The sequence below is a fragment of the Panthera pardus genome, unplaced genomic scaffold (genome assembly GCF_024362965.1).
Source record: "Panthera pardus isolate Hobbes unplaced genomic scaffold, ASM2436296v1 HiC_scaffold_4, whole genome shotgun sequence".
Classification (NCBI taxonomy): Eukaryota; Metazoa; Chordata; class Mammalia; order Carnivora; family Felidae; genus Panthera; species Panthera pardus.
The window spans coordinates 14,956,754-14,981,918 of NW_026526969.1; the positions used below are offsets into that span (position 1 = coordinate 14,956,754).

Here is a 25,165-nt window from a genome sequence, read left to right on the forward strand (position 1 = left end):
TGCAGGGACTGAGCGCCCCGAGTAGGAGTTAACCCCAGGGTAAGGGGGACAGGACGCCACCCCGTGGGAAGTAGCCCGAGTCAGCTTTCTAGAAAGGTCCTGCTGGGATCACGCACCATCCCTGGGACTGCCCTTTCCTCCCGGGGCTCACCGGTTCCTCCGTTAACCATCTGTAGCTGGCTCCGTCACCGCCCCCACCCCGTTCACCCCTGTCCTCCTCGCCCGGCAAGTGACTCGTTCAATAAACGTACCCAGGACACCTGCCGAGAGCCTGCCCGGCCGGCGGGGTGTGCAGAACTGTGTCTCACCAGCCCCCTGGCCCCAGACATGCAGGTGCCCGCCCCCCTGCACCCCTGCAGCTCTGGGATCCTCTGCCGGTCCCCCTCCCTCCACATCATCCCTGCCAGCTCGCCGTGCCACCGAACTCCCTCTGTGCGTCCTGCTGGGCAGCCCTGGCCACACATGGCTGCTGAGTGTTAGAAATGTGACTAGTGGCTGTCGTACTGGGCAGCATAGTTCTAGAACCTTCCATAGACACAACTCGACCTGAGTACCCGCTAGCCACTGCCCCATCTCCTTCCCCTCCGGGGCGCCACCAGCGGTTTTCAGCCCCCTCCCGCACGTGTGCTTCCCCCAGATCGTTCCCTTCCCCCGCTTTCTCGGGCTAGTGCGTGGGAGCCGTCCCCGCCCTGTGCCGCGGCCTGCGTCACTGGGGCCACACTGCCAGAGCCTCCTAGAGCCGCTCGTTCTGACCCGTCCTGCGGGGCCACGGATACATGCGTGTTCGATGCCATCACTTTACAAAACTCCAGCCTGAGTGCCCAGCGGTTTTCCCGCATGCACACCTGACCCAGACGGACGGACGCCCTGAGCACACTGCCCCGGCCGCTTGCTGGACCCCAGGCTCGGTGCCGGCACCCCGGACTCCTCAGGACGTCCCCTCGGAGGCCCCATGACTACGACCCCACACCGCCAAGAGGCGGGCAGGGGCACTCACACGGGAGCCGGTGGGCGGAGGGCAGGGGGCCTGTCCCGGGTGGGGAAGGCACCTGGTGGGGCATGAAAAGGACCCTGGGTAGGAAACCAAGCATCCCTCCCGGACAGGCGGAGGGCCGGTCTCTCGGCAGCTCTGAGTGGGGCCCAAACCCCACACACTGCGGAAGATACTCAGGCACGAGCACAGGGCTGGCGTGCACACACACACACACACGTCTGGTCTACCCCCTGCCTTGCCGGTTGAGTCCGGGCGGCAGGAGAGCCCTGGTGGCCACGTCCTCGTCCACGTGCCCGCTCCTGTCTTCCACGGCAGGTGGACGTGCCGGGCACGGGGCATTTAGGAACAGTCAGGGCCCCGAGGCATCCACGAGCCAGTGGGGCACCAGCAGGGGACGAGACAGAGGCCTGAGTGGTGCCGGGAAGGTGCCGCGAAATTGTGGGCAATCGGGCAAGGCTTCCACAACAAGATGCTGTTTGACGGGTCCTAGCAGGTGAGTAGGAGTTTGTTAGGCAAAGAAGGGCAGTAACGGGTGTCCGAGGCAGAGAGGGTGGAGGCTCAGAGAACAGCCTCCCTCGGGGGAAGTGGGCGGTGACGGGTGGGCGGTGCCATGGCAGGAGACGGGGTGGCAGGGGTCCCCGGGACCGGCGTGGAAGGGCCGAGCGGCGGGAGACCCCCACACGCGCTCCCTCTGCGGGAGCGTGTCTGCCGCGCAGGGGGCGACGGAGACGGGGCCCGGGAGGCTGGCACCATGTCTGTTCTGTCACATCAGCCCTGCGGCCGCGTGGCCACTAATGAACTAAAGAAATACGGCAGTTCCAGGCTTTTAAACTTCTTACGACCGGATTTGCATAATCGCCACGGCCACGCTGGGACGGGAACACATCTGTCTAAAGATACCGTTCCCCTCCTCAATCACGGAGCCCCGACGTGAGGCCAGCACGGGGCCGGGGCTGGGGCTGCTGCTGAAGCAGTGGACTGTCCACATCCAGAGGGAAACGGGCCGAGGGCCAGGCACACAGGGAGGCGGGGAGATGGGGGGAAAGCTATCGATCGATACGTTTTTACCGCTCCAATGTTTGGCCGATAGATCATGTTCACTGCTAACGTTTGTCTGCCTCTGCAGCTTGGCCCTGCTGCAGAGCCCCCGGGGCCGTGATGGGCACATCGGGCCGGTGCAGCCACAGGCCGACGACACGGCCTGGGCCAGCAGAGCCCGTGCGGGGCGGGGCCTGCCCGCCGCAGGCTTCGGATTCCTAGGCCAGGGCACGAACGTTGGGTCTGCCGCGCTTTGGCTGTGTGACCTTGGGCAAGTCGCTTAACGTCTCTGGGCCCGCTTCCTCCTCCGTCAAACGGAGATCACCTGGGGAGCTCCCTTCGCGGTGTTACAGCAAGGATGACGTGACCAGATTATCTGAACCTTCCAGCATGTTCCCTGGTACAGGCACGCTCTGAAATGCGCACTCCCTTCGCTGGAGAGGCCCCTTGGCCTCAGGGGAAGGGGGTGGGGGGAAACGCACATTTCGGGCAGCGCGGGTGGACCCAGCAGGCCAGCTAGACGGGCCTCGTGGGTGCTTTCACTTCAGCAAGCCCCCCGCCCTCGTGCCCACGCCGCGGCAGTGCCGTGAAGGCCGTCTCCAGGCTCATTGCCCACGTCAAGCCCGCCCTCCCCACGCCGGCTTCCCATTTGCCCGAGGAGGCTGGCACGGGCTCCCGAGGCGGGCGGTCCAGCAGTGCTGACTCAGCAGGGCCGGATCCTCAGGACTTGGCCACAGGGTCGGTCTGGCAAGCCCCCGACCTCAGCTGGCCCTGGCCTTGTCCTCTGGGAGGCAGGCCGGGAGACGGCCGCCTGCGCCACGCGTCCTCCCCGCGAGATGGCAGAGGGCGCTGGCGAAGGTCGAGGGACGGGGCCTGGGAAGAGTGTGGAGCGCCCGACGTGGGCGGTCCACGGGAGCCCTGAGCCCAGGGGCCTCGCCCTGCCTGGCCAGAGTCTGGGACGAGTAGGAAGTGTGCAAACAGAGGCGATCTCTTATTTCCTCCAGGACCCCGCGGGAAGCGAGTGCCTCCTGTATACGGAGCCACCTCTCTGACATCCAGAGACACAGGGGTCGGTGTCACCCCGATAAGACGTAAGATGGATATGGAAACAGGCCCCAAAAGGGAAAGCCAGCAGCCGAGATCTTCCCGGAGGAAGGACAGTGGATTGCCCAGCAGCACCCATCACGCCACTTGCTAAAAATGCAGATTCTGGCCCCAACTCCTGCCGAGGTGCTGGCCCGGGACGGCGGGCTACGGGTGCCTGGTCCAGCAGACACGGCTGGAAGGGCTCCGGGCAGGGCTGGGGGCTGGATGACGCCGGGCTCGCACCGTCCCTCCTCCAGCAGGCCCCGCAGCTCCAGGCTGCTCCGGAGTTAATTAGGGACCCCAACATTTAATGGTCTGTTATGCTTCCACTGGGCATCTTTTTAAATTAAAAAACATGATGTATGGCACTGTTGGAAGGAGAAATCACTTTGCGATGGTTTCCTGCTCTGGCTCTGGCAGGGATCGGGGAGGAGGGTGGCTGGCCGGCCTCCAGGAACCATGGGCACATGACCCTCTCCAGGAACACCGGTCCACCCCCGGCCGTCAGGAAGCATGTCACTGACTCCAGGCAAGGGTCTGGGTGTCCAAAGGACACTGGCACTGTTCCCCATCACACCCTCCTAACCCTGGCAGCCAGGAAGTTCTATCTTTAGTCTGACCTGAATCTCTCCAGTTGTTTTGAGGGATGGTTGGTTTGAGACGGACCTCAGAGACTTGCCGCTTCTGCTTTCCCCGGTGCAACCGAGACCTCCAAAGGCCCTGAACTCTGGGAGCCCTCTCAGAGCCGGGGAGTCCTGTCCCTGTCCGAGCTCCGGCGGAAGGCGGGACATCCACACAGAACGCCGGCTCCCTCTCCCCACAAGCCACCGGCCGGGCCACGCCCGCAGACCCGATGACCACGGCCAAGCCCGCTCACCCGCCTGGCCTCTGCACGGACAGGTCCTGCCCGAGTCTCCGTTCCTATGATTCTTTCATCAGAGCACATTTCCTGGCCGCTGTTAATTGTACTCAAGATTTGGGGCCTGGTTTCCAAGCAGAGGTTATAAATTAGCAATTAACCCTCAAATGTTACAATGAGGGTAATCAGATACCAAGCAAAGACCAGCGTCAGAAGTATCAGTGACAGCGACACGGGCTGGGGCGGACAGGACACGTCCGCGGCACCAGGGCCGACCACGATGCCGGCTGAGCCCCGGTGGGCGCCACGCTGGGGGGAAACGGCCGCTCTGGCGAGGGGCGCTCGGGGAGACTCCCAGGCAAGGTGCAGAACAGCCAGCACGGCCCCCTCGGCGGCCGGGGTGTTCCCACACCGGAAACGGGGCTCTCTCCCCTACGTTTCTGGAAAGTTCCATCACAACACCTGGGATCCCGACAAAAGACTTCCAGGTGATCACCCTCAAGCTCGCGTCCCAGGAAAGAAGCTTCTGGAAGGGAAGCCGGCAGCACGGGCAGGCCCGGGCCCCCAGACTCTTATCTTTCCTTTGTGCATCATCAAACCTGCACACGTGCACGCACACGGCTTCCTCTGCTCTGCAGCTGAGGGAACTCTGAGCCACCCTAGGAGCAGACGTCACCTCTATCTGCTAACGTCCTTACGGTCTGAATTCTTACCGTTTCACTTTCAATCCACCTGGAAGGTATTTGACTTGGGTGAAGAAGACGTAAAATCAATCCCCCGCCCCCACCAACAGGCAACAAATTTGTCCTGCCAGCACGTATTGAATAATCTGTCCCCTCAGCTGACTCGTGAGGCCCCATCCCCCAGCCCAACGGCAGCGTGCTTCCCACAGGGCAAGTCTGGTCAAGCCTGTCCTCTCTCTTCAACCCCGCGTGGCTCCCCAGCTCCCTCAAGAGAGTCCACGTTGCGGTGACGGTCCCTGCCTGGCCTGCCTCTCACCGCCCCCACCTTGCCCTAGAAGGCGACGGTCGGCCTGCCTCTCTCACATTTTCTCTAAGGCGCTGTTTCCCCGCCTGGGACGTAACTCCTCCCAGCACATCACCAGTCCACCCCCACGTGCTCTGTGTTCAGACCCCTGACTGGGGCTGCGGTCCCCCCTTGTAATCCCAAAGCTGCCCCACTATGCCCCTGTGCTGCAAAGCTCCGACTTCCCGTCTGTCCCTCCCCATCAGTCAGACCGTGGGCTGAAGGCTCTGGGATGTCCTTTCCAGGCGCGGAGTAGGGGGCCTGTGAAGACATTCAGGCCACAATCACCTGTGCAGGAGCCCAGCCACGCGCGTGGCTTTCCAGGGATGGTCTCCCATTTATGCCTGTTGCTCTGGTGCAGTTATTAACGGACGCTCTTTCACTCGCCAAGCATTCCTGCTAGGTTGTAAGGCCACCAAGGAGGTCTCTGTCTGGAGACTATTCTGTACCATCGGTGGCCCCCGGCCCCTCTCGTGACACCTTAGCAGCCCCGTTAAATCCTTGCAACTCTGTAACAGGCTTCCGTATCTAGGGCGAAACCCATCCGTTCTCACTCCCCGCGTTCCAGATACCTTGCTCTGGGTGGGTATCCTTCCGGGTGAACTTTCAGAATGACTTCAAACCACATTGCCAAGGCGCGGACGGCAGTGCACTGAGCCTACAAATTAATTTCGGAAGAGCCTTAGGGATCGTAACATTCCAGCTCAGCCTACCCCACTACGCCTGCTTTCCCTTTGGTCTCTCGGGAAAACTTTACAGCCTCCTTCATAATGATCTCAAATTTTTCTTGTAAATTTATTCCTGGGAATCCCGTGGGGTTTTCTGTTGTTCCGTTGTGAGTGGGGACCATTTATTTCATTATGTTTTCTGACTAGCGGCTGCTGGTGCAGACGAGAATCATTGATTTGTGTATGTTTGCCTTATACCCAGCCCTGTACCTCTGCCGAGTTCTCAAATTATTGCTTCAGTTGGTTCTCGTGGCTTCCTTGGGTCTCAAATCTGACTGTCTGCAAATAACTGCCATCCTTTCCCACAGACATCCCGTTTAATTCGGTTTCGTGTCTTATTGCTATGTCTAGCGTTTCTGGACAGTGATAAAGGGCCCTGTTGGGTTTTTTTAATAAAAGTTTCTGAACAGGAATCATGAAAAAAATCTCATCTTTTAGAACGAGGGTGGCCAGGGAGTGACATCTACTCTTTACTGTGATGAAAAAGTACCCTTTCCGTTCTGGTTTTAGCAGTTAACTTAAAACCAGAAACTAGCGCTAGGTTTTTTCAGAGACCTCCCTCCCATCGTTTATGAAGATGGCATCCTGGCCAACCTGTTGATGCTCTGTATTATATTAATAGATTTCTTTAATATTAAGCCATCTTTGAGTTCTTTTGACAAATCCGACATAATCATGGCAGATTATCTCTCTGATGTTCTGGGGAATTGGGTCTGCTTGTGTCTTATTGAGGATTTCTGATCCAGTCTTTACGGGCAAGATCCGCGTGGGGTCTCATTTTCCATACCGCCTCTGCCTCCTGGGGTTCGGGGCCGTTCTCGCTTCTGCCGGGGGAGATCTCCTGCAGACGGTGGCAGCCGGCTCAGTCAAGAGATGCCTTTGATGGGGGACCTCCCGGGCCCATGAGCTCAGGGCCCCTCCGTGGCAGAGGGGCTCCCGGAAGCCGTGTAGGCAAATACCGCGAACCACGTTGTCAAGTGAATGGTCGTTTTCTCAAGTGAATGTCACCCCTGGTTCATCTTCTGTGCATTCTAGATTCTCCTGATCCGCGGTTGGCCCAGAGAAGTCTCTGCTGGCAAAGCTTGCACCAGCCTGGCAGGCAGCAGAGTTGGTGAATTCCACGCGGGCCTCAGGGAGACCCCAGCGCCCAAGGACATTAGGATCGTGAGGGCACCCTTGAGGGGAGTCTGGACCTACATTCGTCGTCGCCCACATGTGGACAGGTGGACATCGGTCAGGCATCAGGGGCACAGGGGAGGACAAAACCAGCAGAGGCCCCTCTCAGAACGTCCACTCTGATGGAGGAGCAAAGTGGAACCCACTGTGACAGGAAGGATGTTCCCGAAAGACGGTGCCTGCCGCTCGCCGTGCCGGGGCCTCGACCTTCCCCTGCCCAGGACAGGGTCTGTCTCCACGCCCCTCGAGTCTGGGTGGCCCTAATACCACGCAGGCTGACCACGCTGTCTGTCCCGGACACGGCCCTCAGCCGCCCTGGGGGCAATACTTCCGTGTCTCGGATGCAGCCGCCACCGACGAGAAGCCGCTTCCCCGACACCGCCTGCTGCAGAAGCCTGAGGTGTGTGGGAGGGTCTCGGGGTGGCTTCTAGAAAGAGCACCCGGCTGGGGCATGAAGACAAGCCACCCAGCCCAGCCCTCCGTGGATGCCTGCTCCACAAAGCCACGAGGTCAGGGTGGCTCGTTACGTGGCCACGGGTAACAACCTGATGTCAGGGGTCGGGTGAGCCCCGTGTCCCCACCCCGAGCCTCGCCTGCCCCGCCTGTCACAGGCAGCTCCTCGCCCTCAGAATCCGGGGTGTTTGCGAGCATGCTGGCCGGGCAGGACCCCTCACCAGAGGCGGGATGTGTGGGGCGTGACCCTTCCGCCACCAAATCACTTAGACTTTCTCAGCCTACGTCTTCTCTCCTCTGGGAAGTGGCAACAATCAAGTGACCTCCTGGTTCACCGAGGGATCTGCACACGAGAAACACGTCCCGTGTGCACCACTCTGTGCTCCGCGGGGGCCCTGTGGGGCTCCGGCCGTCTCCAGGGTCTGGGGACAGACGGACGGGGCAGGGTTTGTGCAAAGTCCGGGCGGTGCAGCCAGGCCCCGGGAGCCTGAGCGTTGGGGTGGCACCGTTCCCAGGGGGCGTGGGCCGCAGCCAGCCCCCAGCTGCCCCTCCACTCCCCCCGCCAGCTCTCAGAGTCCATAAAAAATCAATCTAATGACACAGCACACATTAATTATAGCTGCAAGACCAGGAACGGGATTGATCTGGAAGGGGCTGGCTCTGCTGTTACCCAGATGCTCTGCCAGAGAGCAGACCGGAGCCTGTCCCCCAACATGGGGCTGGGGGGACAGAAGGTGGAGGCCGCTGGGAGGGCAGCCTGGGGGCAGGACACCGGGGTGTGGGTCTGTCCCCGCCTCCCTCTGGTTTTCTGACCCCAAACCGAGACTGCAAAGGGGTGGGGCTCCCTCCAGACAGCTGTGGGTGGGCAGGACCCAGCCAGACCCCTCTCATCTCCCTCCCGTACAAACAGCACGGAGGGAAGGCCCGTCCTGGGCGCTCCCAAGTCCGAGGGGTTGAGAATGAGTATTCCCGGGCACGGCCGGAGCCCCAGCCAGACGGCATGACGGAAGGAAAGGAAGCCCCGTCAGGAGCTGGGGAGCCAGCCCGGGAGGGACACGGATGTGCTCTAAGAATGTCCCGTGTCCCCTGAGGATGGGGCACCGTGGCCGGCCTGAGGGCCCATCGCCACGCACAGGTGTGGCCGGGTTCGTGGTCCGTCCCAGTCTGCTCTGGCGGCCGGCCCCCGCTTCTCGGTGGGGAGCAGAGGCTCCGTTCCCCTCGATGCCATCCCCCCAACTGGTCTGTATTCTGGAGGCGCTCGGGGACCCTCCCTGGGCAGCCCTGGGGCAGGAAGTGACTGTAGGTCCCCTCGGACGGCAGCCGCACCCCAAGTCCCTGAGATCCAGGGGTGCTGGGGTCCCCCACGTGGGCCCGGGGACAGCTCCGGGCGGGCCTTCCCCTGTGTGTGCAGGGGGCGGGGGGCTGGGGCTGCGTTTGGCTGTGCCGCGCTTCCCGCTTATGTCTGAGCTGGGAGATCCAGCGTGGTCCGTATGCCGCGGTTATAAATAGAGCTCCTCAGGGGGGCTTCGAAGGGCCAAGGTGAGAAAGAACCGGAAGCATCATGGGGGGGGGGGTGGCTGGCAGGACAGCAGCTTGCGCCTGACACCTGCGGGGGAGGGGTGTCCCCGGAGTGCGCCCCTCGGCCACGGCCTCCCCCTGCCCCCGCCGCACTTCACGCGCACACAGCAGCCTCGCACATGAGCGTCTAATTACCGCCTCACGGCGGGCAGGAGTCCCGCCACCGGGGCAGCTGGAGGTCACTGGATCCTGCGCGTAAGTGACACGGCTGGAAGCCACCCAAGCGAGGTGTGAGGACGCGCTCCCCTCCGCGGGTCTACCCTCCAGCCCCGGGCGCGTCAAAGAGACAGCAGAGCTGCTGGGGCTCACGCCGCCTCCTCCCCCACACCGCCTGCCGCCTCGCCCCGGGCTCTGATCCTCCGTCTGTCTGCGGGCGGTCTGTCCGTCTGTCACCCGCGTCCTACCGCCCACCGGCCTCCGGGAGTCTGCAGGAAGGGGACACATGCTGGAGGCCAGGACCAGGAGCCGGGCATTCCCTCCAGCTGGAATAACAGGTCACATCCACCTTGACGGAGCACACGGGACAAAAACGCGCCAGGAAGGGGTCCGCAGAGAAGCAGGGCTCCACACCACCCCCAGGGGAGAGAATGAGGCAAACGCAGCTTGAGCCAATAGATGTGGCCACCTAAGAAGGTAACCGTGGCTGACTTAACAGAGATCGAGCAGGTAGAATAGCGGAGGTGACAGTCCACCTCTCGACAGCACCGCTCAGCCTGTATTCAGAGAGGGTTCAGACTTTAAGGAAGACAAGCAGAGCTCACAGTCCGAGAGCACCTACTAGGAGTCATGAACTTGGCTGAGTCTCCACAGCCGCTCGACGGGGCGGGATTCAAACCCAGGCAGTTCGGCCCCGGGGCCCCCGCGCGTCGCCGCACGTCAGGCGGCCAACAGGTCCGCGTGGGCAAGGCGAGGGAGCCGGCAGCGAGGGGACGATGCAAAGGCAGGTGTCCGAGGAAAGGCGAGAGGGAGAGGCGGCGTCTGCGAGGGGCAGGGCCTCGGTGCCCCTGTACCCGCACAGCAGGCGCCCCCAGGCCCTGCGGGTGGACGCCCACCCTCCCGACGTAAACCGCGCGGCCCTGCTGGAAGGCCGAGGCGCACGGAGCGCGGGAGCCGAATGCCCGTGCCGGGCGCGTACCTGGCGCGGCCGTGAGAGGCGTCCACGGGTGCACGGATCAGGGTGCGGCGCGGCAGCGAAGAGGGGCGAGCCGTGAACCGCGCACTCGGCACGATGCCCCCACAGGAGCGCCGCCGAGCCCCCGGGTGAGCCTTGCGAGCCCCTGGCGCGCCAGCCGCGTCGCGGAAGCGCTCAACGGCGCCAGACGGCGGGTTCGCAGGGGGGGCTCCGCCAGTGGAGGGAAGCGTAAAAGCTGGTGTGAGAATCGCCATCGCAAACTTCCGCAAAGGCCCCACTGCCTCACGAGGCGGGGGGCGCGGGGCGCAGCCGGTCCGGAGACGCTCGGGGTGGGGGGGGGGGGGGGGGGAGGGGCGGCTGCAGGAAACCGTGTACCTAACGCCACCGAGCCGCACGCTTACAAACGGGGAAGGTGGCGAGTTTCGCGTGGTGTGTGTTTTACCACGGTGAGAAGTGGAGAAAGAAAGAGGGCGGAGAGGGTCGGAGAAGGGCACGCGGGGGGCTTCGGGGCACTGGGACACAGGCCTCCTCGCTCCCTCCAGCGCTTCCCTGGGCCACCGGCAGCGCGTGGGGATTAATATGAAGCCAGAAGGGGTGGCGTTCAGGTATTCATGGTGTTATTCTTCGCACCTTTAGCTGTATTAAATATTTTAAAATTAGTGAAATATTTATCAGGATTTCTTAAATACTTGAGACATCTTAAATACTTTATAATGGATTTTTACATGTTTTGGAAGGAGCGGGCTGCCGTGTATGACTGAGCTCCCCGTCGCCAGAGGTGTGCAAGGAGAGGCAGGGTGTCGGAGAGGGCACCGCCCCTGGCAAGGGGTTCCCCAAAACCGGGAGAGCTGTCAGATTCACCCGTGAGCTTTCACAAAACAGAAACTTCCACAACCCAGCTCTACCCCTGGTTCAGGTTTAGGGTCGGGCCCAGGCGTCTGCATTCGTTTAAAGTGCCCTCTTCCCTGGCTGGGACCCCTTTCTGGTTCCGGCTTTGTTTTCTCTGGTCCTGAGGACCAGGCCCAGGCCGCTCGGGCCCCCACCAGCTGGGCCGATCCCCAGGGCTGAGGGTCACAGCCACTGTGCAGAGGGTGAGAGGCACCAGCCCCTGGAGCTGCGGGCCCGGGGCCTCTGATGAGTCCTGCAGGGGCTCTCGTTGCACAGATGGGAGCACTGAGGACCAGAGCCGGTAAGGAATGGCCTCAGGATCCCAGAGGAATCTAGGACGGAGGGGAGACCGGGCTTCTCATTTCTGACCTAGGACTTCCCTGCGTCACACGCTTCACCCCTCCTGGCCGTCCGAGCTCTAATACTGACCTGCAGTGGCCGGGGGGGAAGTGCCCCCTCCGAGTGCCCTCTTCTGCCCTGGGCCCCGCCTGGCTTTGACCACGCATGGAGGCAAGGTTTGACGGACCCAACTTGGCCGACGCGACGTGGTGCCCTGCAAGCTGACTGGTGGCCTGGTGCTCTGGCCCCTCCTCATTGGGTGGACCCCTGTGTGCCAGCCCCCTGCCAGGGCAAGGCGGGGGCACACGGTGGCTGTCCAGCAAGGGACCTGAGGAGCCACGTCAACAGAACCCCCCAACTTTGGCCTCGACCTTGTAAGGCCTTACGCTCGGGCCCAGAGAAGGAAAGGAACTTCCCCCGGGTCACACAGCAGGGTCGCGGTACAACCAGGGCGAGGACCTTGTTCTCCTGACCCGTCTCCAAAAGGCTCCCTAGTACCCACCCTGAGGCCCTGGGGCTGTGCCTTAGCCGGGGTGAGGGGCGGGAGGGGGCTGATGACTGCCCTGGGGCTGCTTCCCTCCTACCCCTCCACTGCCCAGGGGGGCGCCGGGGCACAGGGGCCGAGGGCTTGGGATACACAGACAGAGATGCCATCTGCCCAGTGCCGGCCCTGGTCAAGTCGCTAAATCCGCGTTTCTGCTTCCTCGCCCGTGGGCCTGGGGCTCAGGTACCCTCAGGCCAGCTTTCTGCTACCAAAAGTCTGGTTTTACAGGTGCCGACGCACATTTATTTAAATGCGGTCAGACACAGGAAGGAGCAGCTAATTGCATGCTGGACTTCGTTCGGTAGATGAGGAAACGGAGGGCAGGCTGGCGCCTCGACCCAGGAGAGCAGCTGTGGGCAGCCTCCGGGCCACTGGAGGAAGCGAGGTTCCGAATCTGGTCGTAGCCCCACTTGCTATGGCAATGAATCGACAGTCACAGCACATGACAAAACAGTACCCAAGCAGCCTATCCTGTGGAAGAGAGACCCACGGGGAGGGAGGCTCAGGAGAGGAAGGGATCCGGCCGGGAAGGGAGACGTGGTCTCAAGGGCCCACAAGACCCTGGAGCAGGAAGGGGCCTTTACAAGCCTCGGGACCACAGCCCCAGGCTGCAGAGCCCCCCCCCCCCCCCCCCGCCCATGATGCTGGGACAAAGGGCCATCTGGTCTACCACCTGCCCCCACCCCGGGTAGGGCTGGGCTGCTGCACTCGGCTGCCGGCTCCTTCCCGCCATAAACCCGAACGCTCCGGCCCCTAGGGAGCTCTCTGCCCAGCCCGCCCCGGGGCCGAGGCAGGCTGGGGACTGGGCCTGGTGCCCCTGCAGGAAACTGGACAGACCTCCCGCCGCCTGGACCTGACGTAAGCTGGAAGGCCTCTGGGGAAACCAAAAGCGGGGGTGGGGGAAGAAGCCCGTGGCCCAAGTGGGAGAATCTGGCCCTCCTGCCTGGTCCCGCCTTCCTCGTCCCAACAGAGGTGACGGGCAGAGTCCTGGGCTCTGTCCGGGCCGGGCCAGGGTCCGAGGATGTGGGCTTCCTCCTGATGAGGAAAGCAGGTGTGGGGTGGGTTGAGAAGGATCGGGGTCCACCCGTGACGGGCTCACGGGGAAACACGTGCTACTGGGGCATTGTCAGCTGGGCTGGACAACAGGAGCCCAGGGACACGGGGCAGGGTCCAGGGCAGGGGCGCCCAGGGCCTGCAGGGTGAGGCCGCTGGAGCCACAGGCCTCCCCAGGGGTCCGTTCCTTGCCCGACCACAGTGCTTGTCAGCCCACCAATCAGAGCCGAGTCCTTTGGGCCCTGCCACGTCCTTGGTTTTCTAGAAGACTCTGCAGATGTGTCAGCCGCTCTAGGAAGAGCAAAGTCCTCACGGGCTCCGTGACGTCAGTGGGCCTGCATTCTGCTGGCCCACGTGGCGACTTCGAGCCTGCCACTCTGTGACTCCTGCCCTCTCTCCCACATGGCGGGGACTGCAGCTCTGCCCTGCCCCCTTGAGGGCCACAAACAGCAGCTGGGGCCCTGCCACGTGCCAGATGCTGGGCTAAGGGATGCAGACAACCAAACTCAACCAGTACGGGTGTCAGCCGGGGACTCAACCTGGTCTGTGGGTTCAGGAGGGCTCCCCGAGAGGCGACATTTCTGCAGAGACTTGAACAAAGAGAGAGACTTAACCATGCAAAGGCACCTGGTGAGCAGAGTGGGGGCAGATGGGGCATACAAGGGACCAAGGAGGCCAGGGGAGCTGGAGCCTGCAGGGGGGTGGGTGACAAGACCCCAGGAGGTACAGGACTGCTGGGAGCCTTTATCTTACCCCAGAGTGTCTGCCGAAGACAAGATCTTGCCTGAAGGGCAATAAGGAGCCACCGAATGTTTAGTAGAGAGGAGCTATGATCACCCTGGCTGTTGCAGGACAACAGTGCGTATGAGGGAAATCAAGAGGAGGCGTCCACAGTCAGGGCAGGAGAGACGGCAGAGTGTTCTGGACCAGACGGTGGGGGAGGGGAGGAGGGAGGGACGTGGATGGAGCCAGGAGACGTGGACTACATCCAGTGACACGCATACGAATGTGCCCGGGAAGTCTGGAATGTTCCCAGAAGCACCAGTCACGAGAGCCCCGAACTGGACATTACCCAAACGCCCACCGACAAGAGGACGGATGATTCCCAGGGGAACACCCACGACGGAAAGCTATCGTGTGGCAATAAAGATGACTGAACCGTAACGACGCGGCAAGGGGATGAACATCGCAAACAACTGCGCACGAACTGTTTGCACCGAGTCCCAAAATGCGCAGAAACAATGTGGTTCAAAGGCTAGCGGTCACCCCTGGGGGCAGCGACTTGGAAGGGGACGTGAGGGGCCTCCGCAGAGCCGGTGATGCCCTGTGGGTTGGCCTGGGTGCTGAGGACATGGGTGTGTCCACTGGACAAAAACTCATTGAGCTGAGGATGCCTCCGGGGTGTGTCCCCTCCTGTCTGTGTGCCATACTCCAGGAAGAGATTCAAAGGAGAAAGGAGGGACTCGGGAGATCAGACCAATGTAACTGGTGATTTTCTGTGTGACGGTGACGGGAACAGCGGGGAGGCGGCTTGGCGAATGCAAAGGTGGAGGCGTGATGGGCCAGCGTGGTCACAGCCATGCCGAGTTTAGGGTGCGTGTGTTGGGGACAAGGGGAGAGGCCCCAAGGCCTGCACCGGGCAGAGGGCTGAGCACAGGACAAGCTAGCCCCAGGGCAAGGCAGTGGACACCGTGTGCGGAGAGGGGCAGGAATGTTAGAGGCACCCGAGGAGAGGAGTGTCCAGAGGTAGGAGGAGCTCGGATGCCAAGAGCAGAGAGAGAAAGTGGGGTCGGTGACCCTGAGCCCTGTGTCCGTGGGAGCCCTCTGAGATAAGGAAGCTGTAGTGATTGTGGGATCTTACAGGTGGGTGAGATCACGGTGAATTCTCGTCTGTATCAGACAGGTCTCTGTTGCACTGGCAGCAGCTGTAACACACAGAGCTTGGCTGCAGAGGGCTCAGAAAGCACTAAGGGGGATGGGTGGGGGGCAAGAGAGGCAGGTGCAGAGACCAGGTGCCGCCCCCGAGATTGCACAGAGCAGGGGCTGGCGGGGCCTGGGGAAGGGAGCCATCTCTGAGCGATGGGAATCTTCATGGACATGTGTGTCCAAGTTGGACCCTGGATGTGGAAGGGGCCACCAGAGGGGGGTCAGGGCTGCCTGACCCAGACCTGGCCTTGTTGGTGGGGAGGGCGCCCCCTAGGGTGTGGAGAGGAGGACCGGGCAGCATCCAGCGGGCTGACGCTGTGCAGGAGGTCAGGACCCTGGACAGCTCTGGGCCATCCCACCGTCAGAGCCTCTGAAACCCAGCCTCACAGGGGCTGAAATGCTCAGAACGAGAAAGAACGAGGCCCTGCTTGCTGTCCAGGGAGAGGCTGTGTCACTCATGTGTCCAGGGCCCTTGGTGTCCCCAGCCAGAAAATGGGCGAGATGGGGAATGGGGAGGGCTCCTCTCTGCCCCTCCAGGAAGCCCCTCTGCTCCTTCTCTGAGCCCTGCATGCATTCACAGTCCTGCCCGGGAGCCTAGGCTTACGAGGGCTCCCCAACTCCCCTGCAACCCGCCCCCCGCAGGGAGCACACAGTAGGACTGCAGCAGTGCTCCCCTCCCCTCCTCCCCAGGAGTCTCAGAGCATCAGCTGGTGATCCTGGAAGAGCCGCCGGCTGACGTGCACACGGCATTTCAGGGCCTTGCGCCAAGCAGCCAGGCTGGGGACACCGCGTGTGCAGGGCGAGGGCCAGCCCGGAGCAGCTCGGGCAGAGCCAGGCAGACTCCCTGCAGGCGGCCCCAAGTACCCTCCCCTCCATCAGAGAGCAGTGACACTTCTGCAAGTGTGAGTCAGACCCCGTGTCCACCTGCAGACCCTGGGCAGTCACTCGGGGTCCTTGTACCAGATGGTCCAGTAGTGCTGGTGTATGGAAAACAGTCCTCCCGGCTCCCAGGCCCCACGCCGGCCACCTTCTCCCAGCCTGCTCCTACTCTCCCGGCAGCTCCCTCCTCTCCCACCACCCCCGCCCCACGGCTGTACCTCCCCGCACACCCCCGACCCACTTCCCAGGCTGGATTCGCAGTTCACTGGGTGGGGCTGTGTGTGGAGGGGAGGGAAGGGCAGGGCAGGACAACCACACACACAGGGGCCCCCAGGGTCATGGGGACACATGCGCAGAGATGCCCACAAAGCAGGTGCGGGGGGGGCGAGGAGGGAGGGCGGGAGAGGCACAAGTGGGGAGCCGCCTTGGTGCCTCTTGCTTACTTGATCAGAGAGCCCCACAAGCAGCTGCTACTGCCCCCACGGAACAAAGACACAGACAGGTTAAGTGACTTGCCCCTGACTGCACAGCCGCTTAGCAATGGAACCCAAATTTAAACGTGGGTCTGTAGTGGGTCCCTGCATTGGTGGCAAAAAGAGGGGTCAGAGCCCAGAGGCAGGAGTAAGATCTCTGAGGGAGGAGGCGAGAAGATCAGGCCGAAAGCCCTGCCTGTGTGGCAGGGACGGGGACAGTGGGACAGGAGGCATGAGCCAGGAGCCCTGGACCGCAGGAGAAGGGGTCCCCAGGGCCCGCAAGCCACAGAGAGGCCAGAGGCAGGAGGCACCCAAGGCCTCCCCTCTCCTGCTAATTTGGATACACGTTCCACGGGGAAACGAGAAGACCAATTCAGACCCACACCAGCTGAGGAGACAGAAAAGCCAAAGAGGGGCTTTGGGAGGCCAGACGGGAGAACAGGGCTCCCGGGCCCCCCGAGAGGGCTACGAGGGAGGGAAAGGGCTGCCCCCCATTTCCAAGCAGCCTGGAGGTAGGCAGCTTGAACCTGGACCCCCACCCATCCCCCGCAGGTGGTGAGGGCAGCCTGGGTCTTCTGGGAGGGGCAGGGTCCCTCCCTGTGCTGGGCTCACTGCAGGCAGCCAGAGCCAGGTGTGGGGGCAAGGAGGAGGGGAGGCCCCAGGCAGGGTGTCCGGGCACAGGGTTGTGACTCTCCCCACAGATGTCAGCATGTGACCTCACGAACACCACAAGGGCAGGGGTCTACTGCCTGGGAAACAGTAGGCACCAAGTAAACATGTGGCAAACAGGCAAACCATCTGGTGAGAACATCCACGAGGCAGCAGGGGACATAGTGGGCAAGAACCCAGGCTCAAGTGCCCACAAGGATCTCCCTGATAACAAGGAACCGACTTAGCCGCCATATTCCTTTTCCTCCACCACAGCCCCTTTTCCTGCCTGGGATGCACATACAATGGCTGGGGGTGCTGCCGCCATCTTGAGGCCATGAGGACAAATGCTAAGAACGGCAGAGAAGGCGGCTGCATAGAGCCTAGATGACTGACGTCTTCCTTGGGCACTGCACCACCCCCACCGCCACCCTATTTACATGAGAAAAAACGAGCCCCCTGGTGGGGTTCAATCAGATGATAGGTCTCTGTCTTGTGTAGCCAGACTGAATCCCTCGCTGATACAGCAAAAAAAATAGTGCTGAATACTTTCATTAAAAAGTTACTTTCAATTTAATTCTTTTCAGTGCTTCTGATTACATCAAAAGGCAGGTCTCAGATCGGGGCTGGTAAGTCTTGAACACCTCTGCACACTTGCCTTTCTCCCTTTTTAATAAAGCAATAGCAGGCCTTGGGCTCCGAGCCTCCCCTGGGCTACAGCATCCAACTAGAATTTAATAACATTGTTTTGTTTCCACTGAATTTATTTTTATGATTATGAATTCTATTTATGGCAAAGGAGGCTTGTTTTCCATTTGTAGTAGTGCTATAAAATCTCCCTTTTAAATAAATGTATTTAAGTTTTTTAAAAGTGAATTTACTTAAAGAGAAACGGTAAGAGCACACTCACAGGGAATGTGGGGGTATGTGGGTGGCTACTGCCCAGCCCTGCGCGCTCTGCCCTTCCGCTGCTGGGGACAGTGTGCCCCCCCACCCCCGGCACGGTGGGGGAGGCCGGGAAGGTTAGGGCCAGCCCTCCGATGCCGGATGGGGGCTGAGTGTGTCATCTGTCCAGCCCGGGGCAGCGAGTGGGTGGCTGGACCGACCCCCCGGCGCCAGGAATCTCTAGGCGAAGCCTCAGAGTCGTGGGCTGGGCAATCAGGCGACGAGCAGTGGGCAGCAGTTTGAAGCTGTCCTGGTAACCAAGCCACTAACTCAAAGTCCCGGGCTCCTTCCAGCCCGCCTTGTGAGGGCCAACTTCAAAAGCAGGGGCTCCAGCAGCTGGAGTGACCTTTTGCTAATTAGCTCGGGCTGTTTGCTCTGCCGCGCCAGCTGATCTCTGGACAGCAGCTCTAACTCCAGTCACTGCCGCCTGTCACCATCAGGCAGATAAATAACTCCGCTCCGGGAGAGGTGGGGGAGGGGCGCCTGGTGAGGGAGCTGCTGGAAGGCCGGGGGAGGGGCGGGATGCGCAGGAGGGGAAGGTCGGTGGCCTTGGGCAAGTCACAGGTAGGTCCTGCCGGCCCCACTGGGAAGAGTATCACCCCCACTCCCCAGGGAAGACAGCTGAGGCCTGGGGAGGGGAGGGGCCTTACAGAGGGGGCTGGGCTCCCGCTCTGCCGACCCCCAGACCCCTGTCTCCCCGACAGGCCTCCCGCTGCGCCCACAGGCCCAGCGAGGCCGGCTGTGGCTCTGTCCCCGGTGCTGAACCCAGGACAGGCCAAGGGCTGGGCCGGGGCCAGCGGGCCACCTGGGGTCATCAGAGCACATAGAAGGTTCCTTCTGGCCTCTTAGTCATTGCTTCAGTAAAAGCAACTTCTAGGGACGAGGCCTTAGGACCAGGAAACGGAGGAGGAGGGAGGCAGGAATAGAACTGGAAAGTTCAACTCGCTGCATGACAAAATGTTCTGTCTGTAAGGGATCTCGGGAACAATGCGCCCCGCACCCACGTTCCTGGAGAACCAGTGTGGTGTCCGGGCTCCTCTGCCAGACCCTGCAGGAGCCCCAGGCCATCTGCTCTGCCACCTGCCTTCTGAGGTGGCCTGGGCTGGGAAACATCGACCCATTCGTTCATCCAGCATCTGCAACCTGCCAGGCCCGGGAGGCTGACGGAGCGGAACACGCAGCCTGGAGTGAGCGCGAGACAAGACGGAGACGTGTGGGTCTCGGGGCGGCTCGGGGCCGAGGCCTCAGGGGTCCCGCCAGGCCGCGGGGAGCCCGGACCAGTTTGGGTGAGCCTGAGCTCGGCGTGGGCTGCGAAGGGCGGGTGCCTCTGGCAGGAGGGAAAGAACTAGCATTCATAGGATGTGATGAACCAGAGACCCTCCGTCCCATATACTCAGAAGGGGGCAACACCCAGCACCGTTTCTTGAGTGCCTGCTGTATACGAATAATTCGCACATCCCAGTGAAGGCTCCCCTCACAGAAGAGGTTACCGCCTCCACTTTACAGATGATAAACAGGGGGTCGGAGATGGTAAGTGACTTTTCCAAGATGTTACATCCAAACATCAGCAGAATGAGGTCTGGCGGGCACCAAAGTCACCCCCAGGACAGACGGACTGGGGAGACGGTGTTCCACACAAGGGCTGAGGTGGGAAGGCACAAGGCCGTTGCCAGGGGTCTCGGCCAAAGGCCTGCTCTGGCTGGCCCGTGCCATCTCCGGCCCCCACGGCCACGGCCCGGGTCTGAGATCAGCGCGGCCAAGCATCTCCAGGTACTGGTGTGGTTAGAGTGGACCCTGACCCCAGACCACCCACCCCGCCCTCTCAGCAACCTTTCGCCACAGGGGACACGCGTCAGGACGGTCCTTGGGGACACGCTCATGTTTCAGACAGGGAAACTGAGGTCTACGGAGGGGCAGGTGCTGGGCACTGTCCCCTGGAGTGAATGGTGGTGACAGGGTCAGAACTCGCCCCCCACCCCAGACTTTCTTCAGGTCAGCTGGAGGGACGCGGCCGTGGCTGGGAATGGACACACATCCTCACACCCTACCCTCCTTCTAGACTTGGCGTTCCCAGAGGGACGGTGCCCAGGCCTGGCAAACAGCAGGCACTCAATGGACGGCTGGAGGAACAGTGAGCAGGCGGCCCAACCCGCCTGGTGGACCCACTCAGCCCTCTCGCCCCGCCTCCCACACGCCCCCTGCTTGTGGCCACACCCTCTGGCCCTGAACCTCACCGGGGCTTGCCCCACCTCAGGGCTCCCTCCCCCGCTGCTCGCCCTGCCCTTTTTCTCGAGGTGGACCCCCTCCACGGTCCCCTCCCAGAAGCCTCGGAGAAGGCTGGGGAGCCACGCGACCACCAGCAGGAAAGGGCATGCCTTTGGAGGTTCTAGAAGGAGTCTCTGCTCCTTCATTCAATGAAGGCCCGGATGCCTCCTCTCGTGGTCTGTTAGAACCCGCAGAGCCTAAGCACCAAAGTCACTTTAAATAAACCCAATCCACAGAATTCCTCAATGCCGGAACACAGCAGGCGAGCGATGTATTGCAGAACCCGAGACCCCGAAGCCCACTTTTCAGTGTCCGGAGTCCTCACCCGCTGCTGGTCACGTGAGACAGGACAAGCCACGTCCACGGGCCGGGCCACCTCCGAGGCACCAGCACCAGCGCTGGAAAACCCGCACATCAGTCCCAGGACTGCGCGACCTGCCCACGGCCTGGCGAACCCCGAGGTGCAGGGGGTATCTGGTGTCTGACAGCGCCGAGGAAGCCAAGCCCCCAGCGGACGCAGCACAGCCGGGTCAGCAGGACGGCCACGGTGCCACTGGGGCAGCGGCCTCAAAGCCCTAGGCATTCGATTCAGCATCTTGGACCATTTTCCCAGGTAAGAGCCCGTTTTGGGGAGCACCTGGGGTGGGGGGCTCGGTCGGCTAAGCCTCCGACTCTTGATTTCCGCTCAGGTCATGATCTCACTATTCTTGGGGTCGAGCCCCGCGTCAGGATCTGGGCTGACAGCGTGGAGCCTGCTTGGGATTCTCTCCCCCCCCCACCCCCTCTCAAAAATAAACATTAAAAAAAGAACCTGTTTTCAAATACACGGTATCCGTCGGTATTCACAAACACTGCATCCTTCACACGCTGCACAACGCAAACACACTGTAACGCGCCCGTTCCCGTAAAATGGCGGGAGAGCACCGGACGCATCCGGGGAGCACGGAGGGCAGGCCCCGAGCCCCAAGCCCCCAGCTCCTCTGCTCCAACCCGGAGGCGGCCCAGGCCTCCTCTGCCCACGCTCTCCGGCCGAGGGGCGGCACCTGCGACCAGCGACGTCTGCTTCCGGCAGATCTGACCCTGTCTGTCTCCAGGCCACCGTGCGCTGGCCCTCCCCCGTGCTGAGAGCACCCCTTACCTTCGGGTCAGGGCCCGCCCGTGACCTGGCGCGTCCCAGTGCAGGCTGGCGGGGTCCTTCCCGCGGGGCTCATGTGGGCCTCCTCCTCATTCCACAGCCGGGGGGACGATATGGGTCCAGACGAAGTGTAGGACAGTCACCAGGGCAGCTGCCACTGCATCGAGACAGAACGGGGACGGTGGTGAGCAGGTACAGGAGCCACGGGGACACCATCCCTGTGTGCTGACTGCACAGACCTCCACGGGAGGCCGGGACTCCCCCATACACGATGAGGCCACACCAGTGAGGGGAGAAGAACCCGCAGGCAGAGCACGGATGGACAGATGGACGACGGACGGACGGACAGACGGCGGGGGCGGGCGGCGGCTGGGTCACAGCTGCCCCCCACCCCGTGGCCCAGGTGTTGGGGGAGACTGGCTCTGATTCCCTTGACCGCCCCGACGGAGGCAGGCTGAGCAAAGACCCCCGGGCACGTCCAGTGCTCCCTCCCAGGCAGGCCTCTCCCTGCAGACCCCCACCTCCACCCCAGAGCATCCCTGCTGGGAGCGGAGGGCAGGGAGTCCAGACCAGGCCACCACTCAGGAGGGACCAGCCGGGAAGCACACCCGCGCTGTGACTGCCATAATGGGCCATCTGCCCACAGCCGGGCCTCCTCACCTGCCCCCGGGGCTGGATCACTCATTCATTCCTGCCTTCCGTCACCCGATCAACCCCAGTGACAGTGAGCAGGGTGCTTGCTGAGCAACTGGATGCACCACCCCATTCGCCCACACTCTCCACTCATTTGGTCCCCGTTTTGCAGACAGGGAAACCGAGGCTGAGAGGGTATCTTCTTGCCAGGACGCACACAAAGGTGCAGCGTTGGGGCAAAGCCTGGGGCCACGATGCCACCACGCTCCACGTGTGTTAAAGAAGGCTCGTAGTCCAGCTGGGGAGGGGGACATCGCTAGGGGGCACGGAGGGGGGCGCCACTAGGGGGCATGGGGGGGCGCCACTAGGGGGCACAGAGGGGGGTGTCACTAGGGGGCACGGAAGGGGGGCGCCACTAGGGGGCACAGAGAGGGGGCCGCCACTAGGGGGCACGGAGGGGGGCCCAGAGGCAACGGCACCTTCCGGACGAGGGGGTTCTAGAAGCCAGCTAGCGCACGCGGAGGCCCTACAGGCTGAGCGGTGACCCTCAGGAGGGCCTGGGCAGGAGCCAGGGTGGTTCCCCCCCACCCCCGCCCCCGGTCTGCACACACCCCCAAAACCCCCCAGGCTCCTGGGCCAGGAGCGGGATTGAAAGGCGAGAAGGGAGTGAGGGAGCGTGTGTGTAAGCGGATGAGTGAGTGGCACGTAATTACCTGAAATTGTGGCTTAGAAGCGGATGTAAATAACCAAAAAATACGTGGGGAGGTGGGGGAATGCTCATCCATTAGAGCTAATTACCTAACAGCTAATTGAAATAATAATGGGCTGCATTTGAATATGCTAACAAGGCCAAACCTGTCTTGGAAAAGGTAATTGGGATAAAAAGGAGCTCAGAAGCTCGCGCCCGCCCGCGGGCCCTGGAGGAAGCTTCCAGGCTGAACCCACAGCCCAGGGGCCGGGACGCCTCCTTCCCACCCCACCCCCGGCCTCTGTGCATGCTGGCCGCCTCCTGGAGCGTCCACTGGCCAGCGCCTGCTGTCCTCTCCAGGGTCCTCCAGCCCCAGCTACGCAGCCCAGTGCCTCACCTAGCGAAGCCCCAGAGAAGCGAGAATGCGTGCGCACTGAGTGCCCACTGTATACCCAGCCCCGCTCTGCAGAGTCCCAAGTCAGCCTCAGAACCACGGGGCGGGCTGCAGTCTCCGCCGGCCCCGGGCAGGGCCAGGGCCTGGGTTCAGCAAGGCCGTCCGGAGGGGGAATGTGAGCCCGAGCCACCGTGCACGCGAGCAGAACCCAGGCCACCCCACGGGGAGCTCCCAGGTCCCTCTCAGCCTGTGAGTGGTCTGTGTTCTCGGACCTGAGTGCCACGTGCCTGGCCTGGAGCTTTCACTGCCACCAGCATGCCCTGCGGACCCACAGCTCACACGTGCATGCTCACACACACGTACACGCGCATGCACGCCTGTGCACGCACACACACTCTCCTCACAGGCACACCGGCCTCAGGCATCCGCACGTCCGCTCTGCCTGGACCTGAGCTGCAACCCAGCACCCAGCACCCAGCACGCTGCCCCGCCGCCGCCCGCACAGGGCCCGGAGGGGCTGAGCCGCACGGGGGCCTCCAGGCTGGTATGCAGCCCCTGCACCCTGACCCGCCTGCCTCAGGATCCCACCTCCGCTTGCCCCAAGCTGCCCACCAGAGCATCTCTCTGGTGCCAGTCCTGGCACCAGCCACAAGCTCCCGTCGGCCCGCAGGGCCTGGCAAGAGGCCTCGGGCTGAGTTCTTACAGGAAGCGAGCTGGTTGCAGAGCATTAGCACTGGCACTGCTTCTGGAAATCCACGGGTGCGAACACCTCACCCACAGGGGATCCGTGGCTTCTGCGGCAGCTGGGGTTCAGGAGACACACGGGGAGACCCCGGGCCTGGGGGCTGTCAGGTGCAGGTGGGTTAGGGGAGGTTCTGGGTGGCGCAGGCTGCAGGAGGCCAGAGAGGAGGAGCCCTGGAAGGCCGCGCCTCAGTTTCCCCTCTGCAGAATCGGGAGGATGGTGAGCACCTCGCGCTGGGTCACAGCCCAGGCTTGTCTGAACCCACAGGCCTTGGGGACCCAAAACCTCAGAGACCACCTGGGCTGGAGGGGCCAAAGGCGAGGACCCACCCCGCAAAATGCACACACACACCTTGCATCTGGGGGTGCACTAGGGCCCCCCCAAAACCCTCCGGGAGCCGTAAGTCCCCAGGTTTTAGACGGGCGCATACCCACGCAGGAATCTGTGGATGGAAAACTGAGGCCCAAACCCATCAGTCGAACTGCGTCAGGGCCAGAGTGGATCCCATTACAAAGACAGGTAAACCGAGGTTCCGAGACGCCAAGCAGAACCGGCCCCAGATCACGCAGCGGGGAAGGAGTGGATACGAGGCCTCCCTCCCCGGTGCGCCGTCAGGGAGGGGTCCTGGCAGCCCCCCAACACACACCCGGGGCCCCTGAGGATGCAGAGGCAGCGGCCTCTGGAGGAGGAGGTGGGAGGGGTGCCCCACATCCTCCTCCGCCTTCCAGGGCTCGGCCTCAGCGTAGACTTGCGAACGTCAGGGTGAGGGGTGGGGAAAGCGACTGGGCCCAAACTTGACATTTGCATTTCAAACACTTATATCAGCAAAACAAATAACAGTAATTATACCATTTGCATATTTTGGGCAATGATTGTTTAGCGAGGTGAGGAGGAGGGGCTCCTGCTGATGTCAGCAGCCTGGCCTCCCCACAGCTGTGCCTGCCCTACCCGCGGGGTCCCCAGTCCCCATCCCGCCCGCCCACCGCCCACCGGAGCTGAGCAGGGGAGGACCCCGGGCAGGACGATGCTGTCCTCGGTCTGCCTTTCCCCACTACCTGGCCCGGCCTCCCCTCTAAGGAGCCAGGCCCCCACCTGGGAATTGGGGGTGCTGCTGGGTGCCCTGGGGCACTGCAGATGCCCCCCTACGCTCCTCCAGGCTTTGTTTCTCCAACACATTCCCCGCCCCCCCCCCCCCCAGCATGTGGCCACCTCAGGACCTTTGCATAGGTATCTCCTTGCATGGAAGGCTTCCTCCCAGATCTACCCACGACTAGATCCTTACCATTTGTGGCCCAAGCCCAATGTCACCTCCCAAACACCCTGATGGGACAGGCATGCCTGCCCTTGCCGGGGCCAAGAATTCCAGCAGGCCCGGGCTGACCTTGAGCCTTGGAGGGCACAGCCAGTCTTCTTCCCTCGGTGGCAGAGCCCACGGCCTGGCGCACGTGGGCCCTCAGCAATCAGGATGCACCCGCTCGAGTCCCCTGTCTACTCAGCAGCATTAGTCAGGCGCCTACCGTGAGCCCGGGGGGCCAGCACTGAC

The 25,165-nt window shown here is 62.4% G+C and overlaps 1 protein-coding gene and 1 non-coding gene across 4 annotated transcripts in view; one reads left to right on the forward strand and one right to left on the reverse strand.

Moving 5' to 3' along the window:
- LOC109251119 (basic proline-rich protein-like) overlaps positions 1-1,088 on the forward strand; it is a 36,231-nt gene extending 35,143 nt beyond the window's left edge. For 2 of the 3 annotated variants that reach the window (XR_008419118.1, XM_053893897.1), the window contains exon 4: positions 669-1,088. Coding sequence is in view for 2 of the 3 variants with exons in the window: in XM_053893897.1 (XP_053749872.1) it covers positions 669-849 (181 nt within the window). In the remaining variant the exon portion in view is untranslated. Of the gene's footprint in view, positions 1-637 lie in introns of all 3 variants that reach the window. The other variant, XM_053893898.1, reaches the window with a different exon arrangement.
- LOC109251056 (uncharacterized) overlaps positions 1-25,165 on the reverse strand; it is a 58,371-nt gene that overhangs the window by 2,565 nt on the left and 30,641 nt on the right. The window contains exon 2 of the transcript XR_008419119.1: positions 21,169-21,322. This is a non-coding gene — a transcript (uncharacterized LOC109251056). The remainder of the gene's footprint in view (positions 1-21,168; positions 21,323-25,165) is intronic.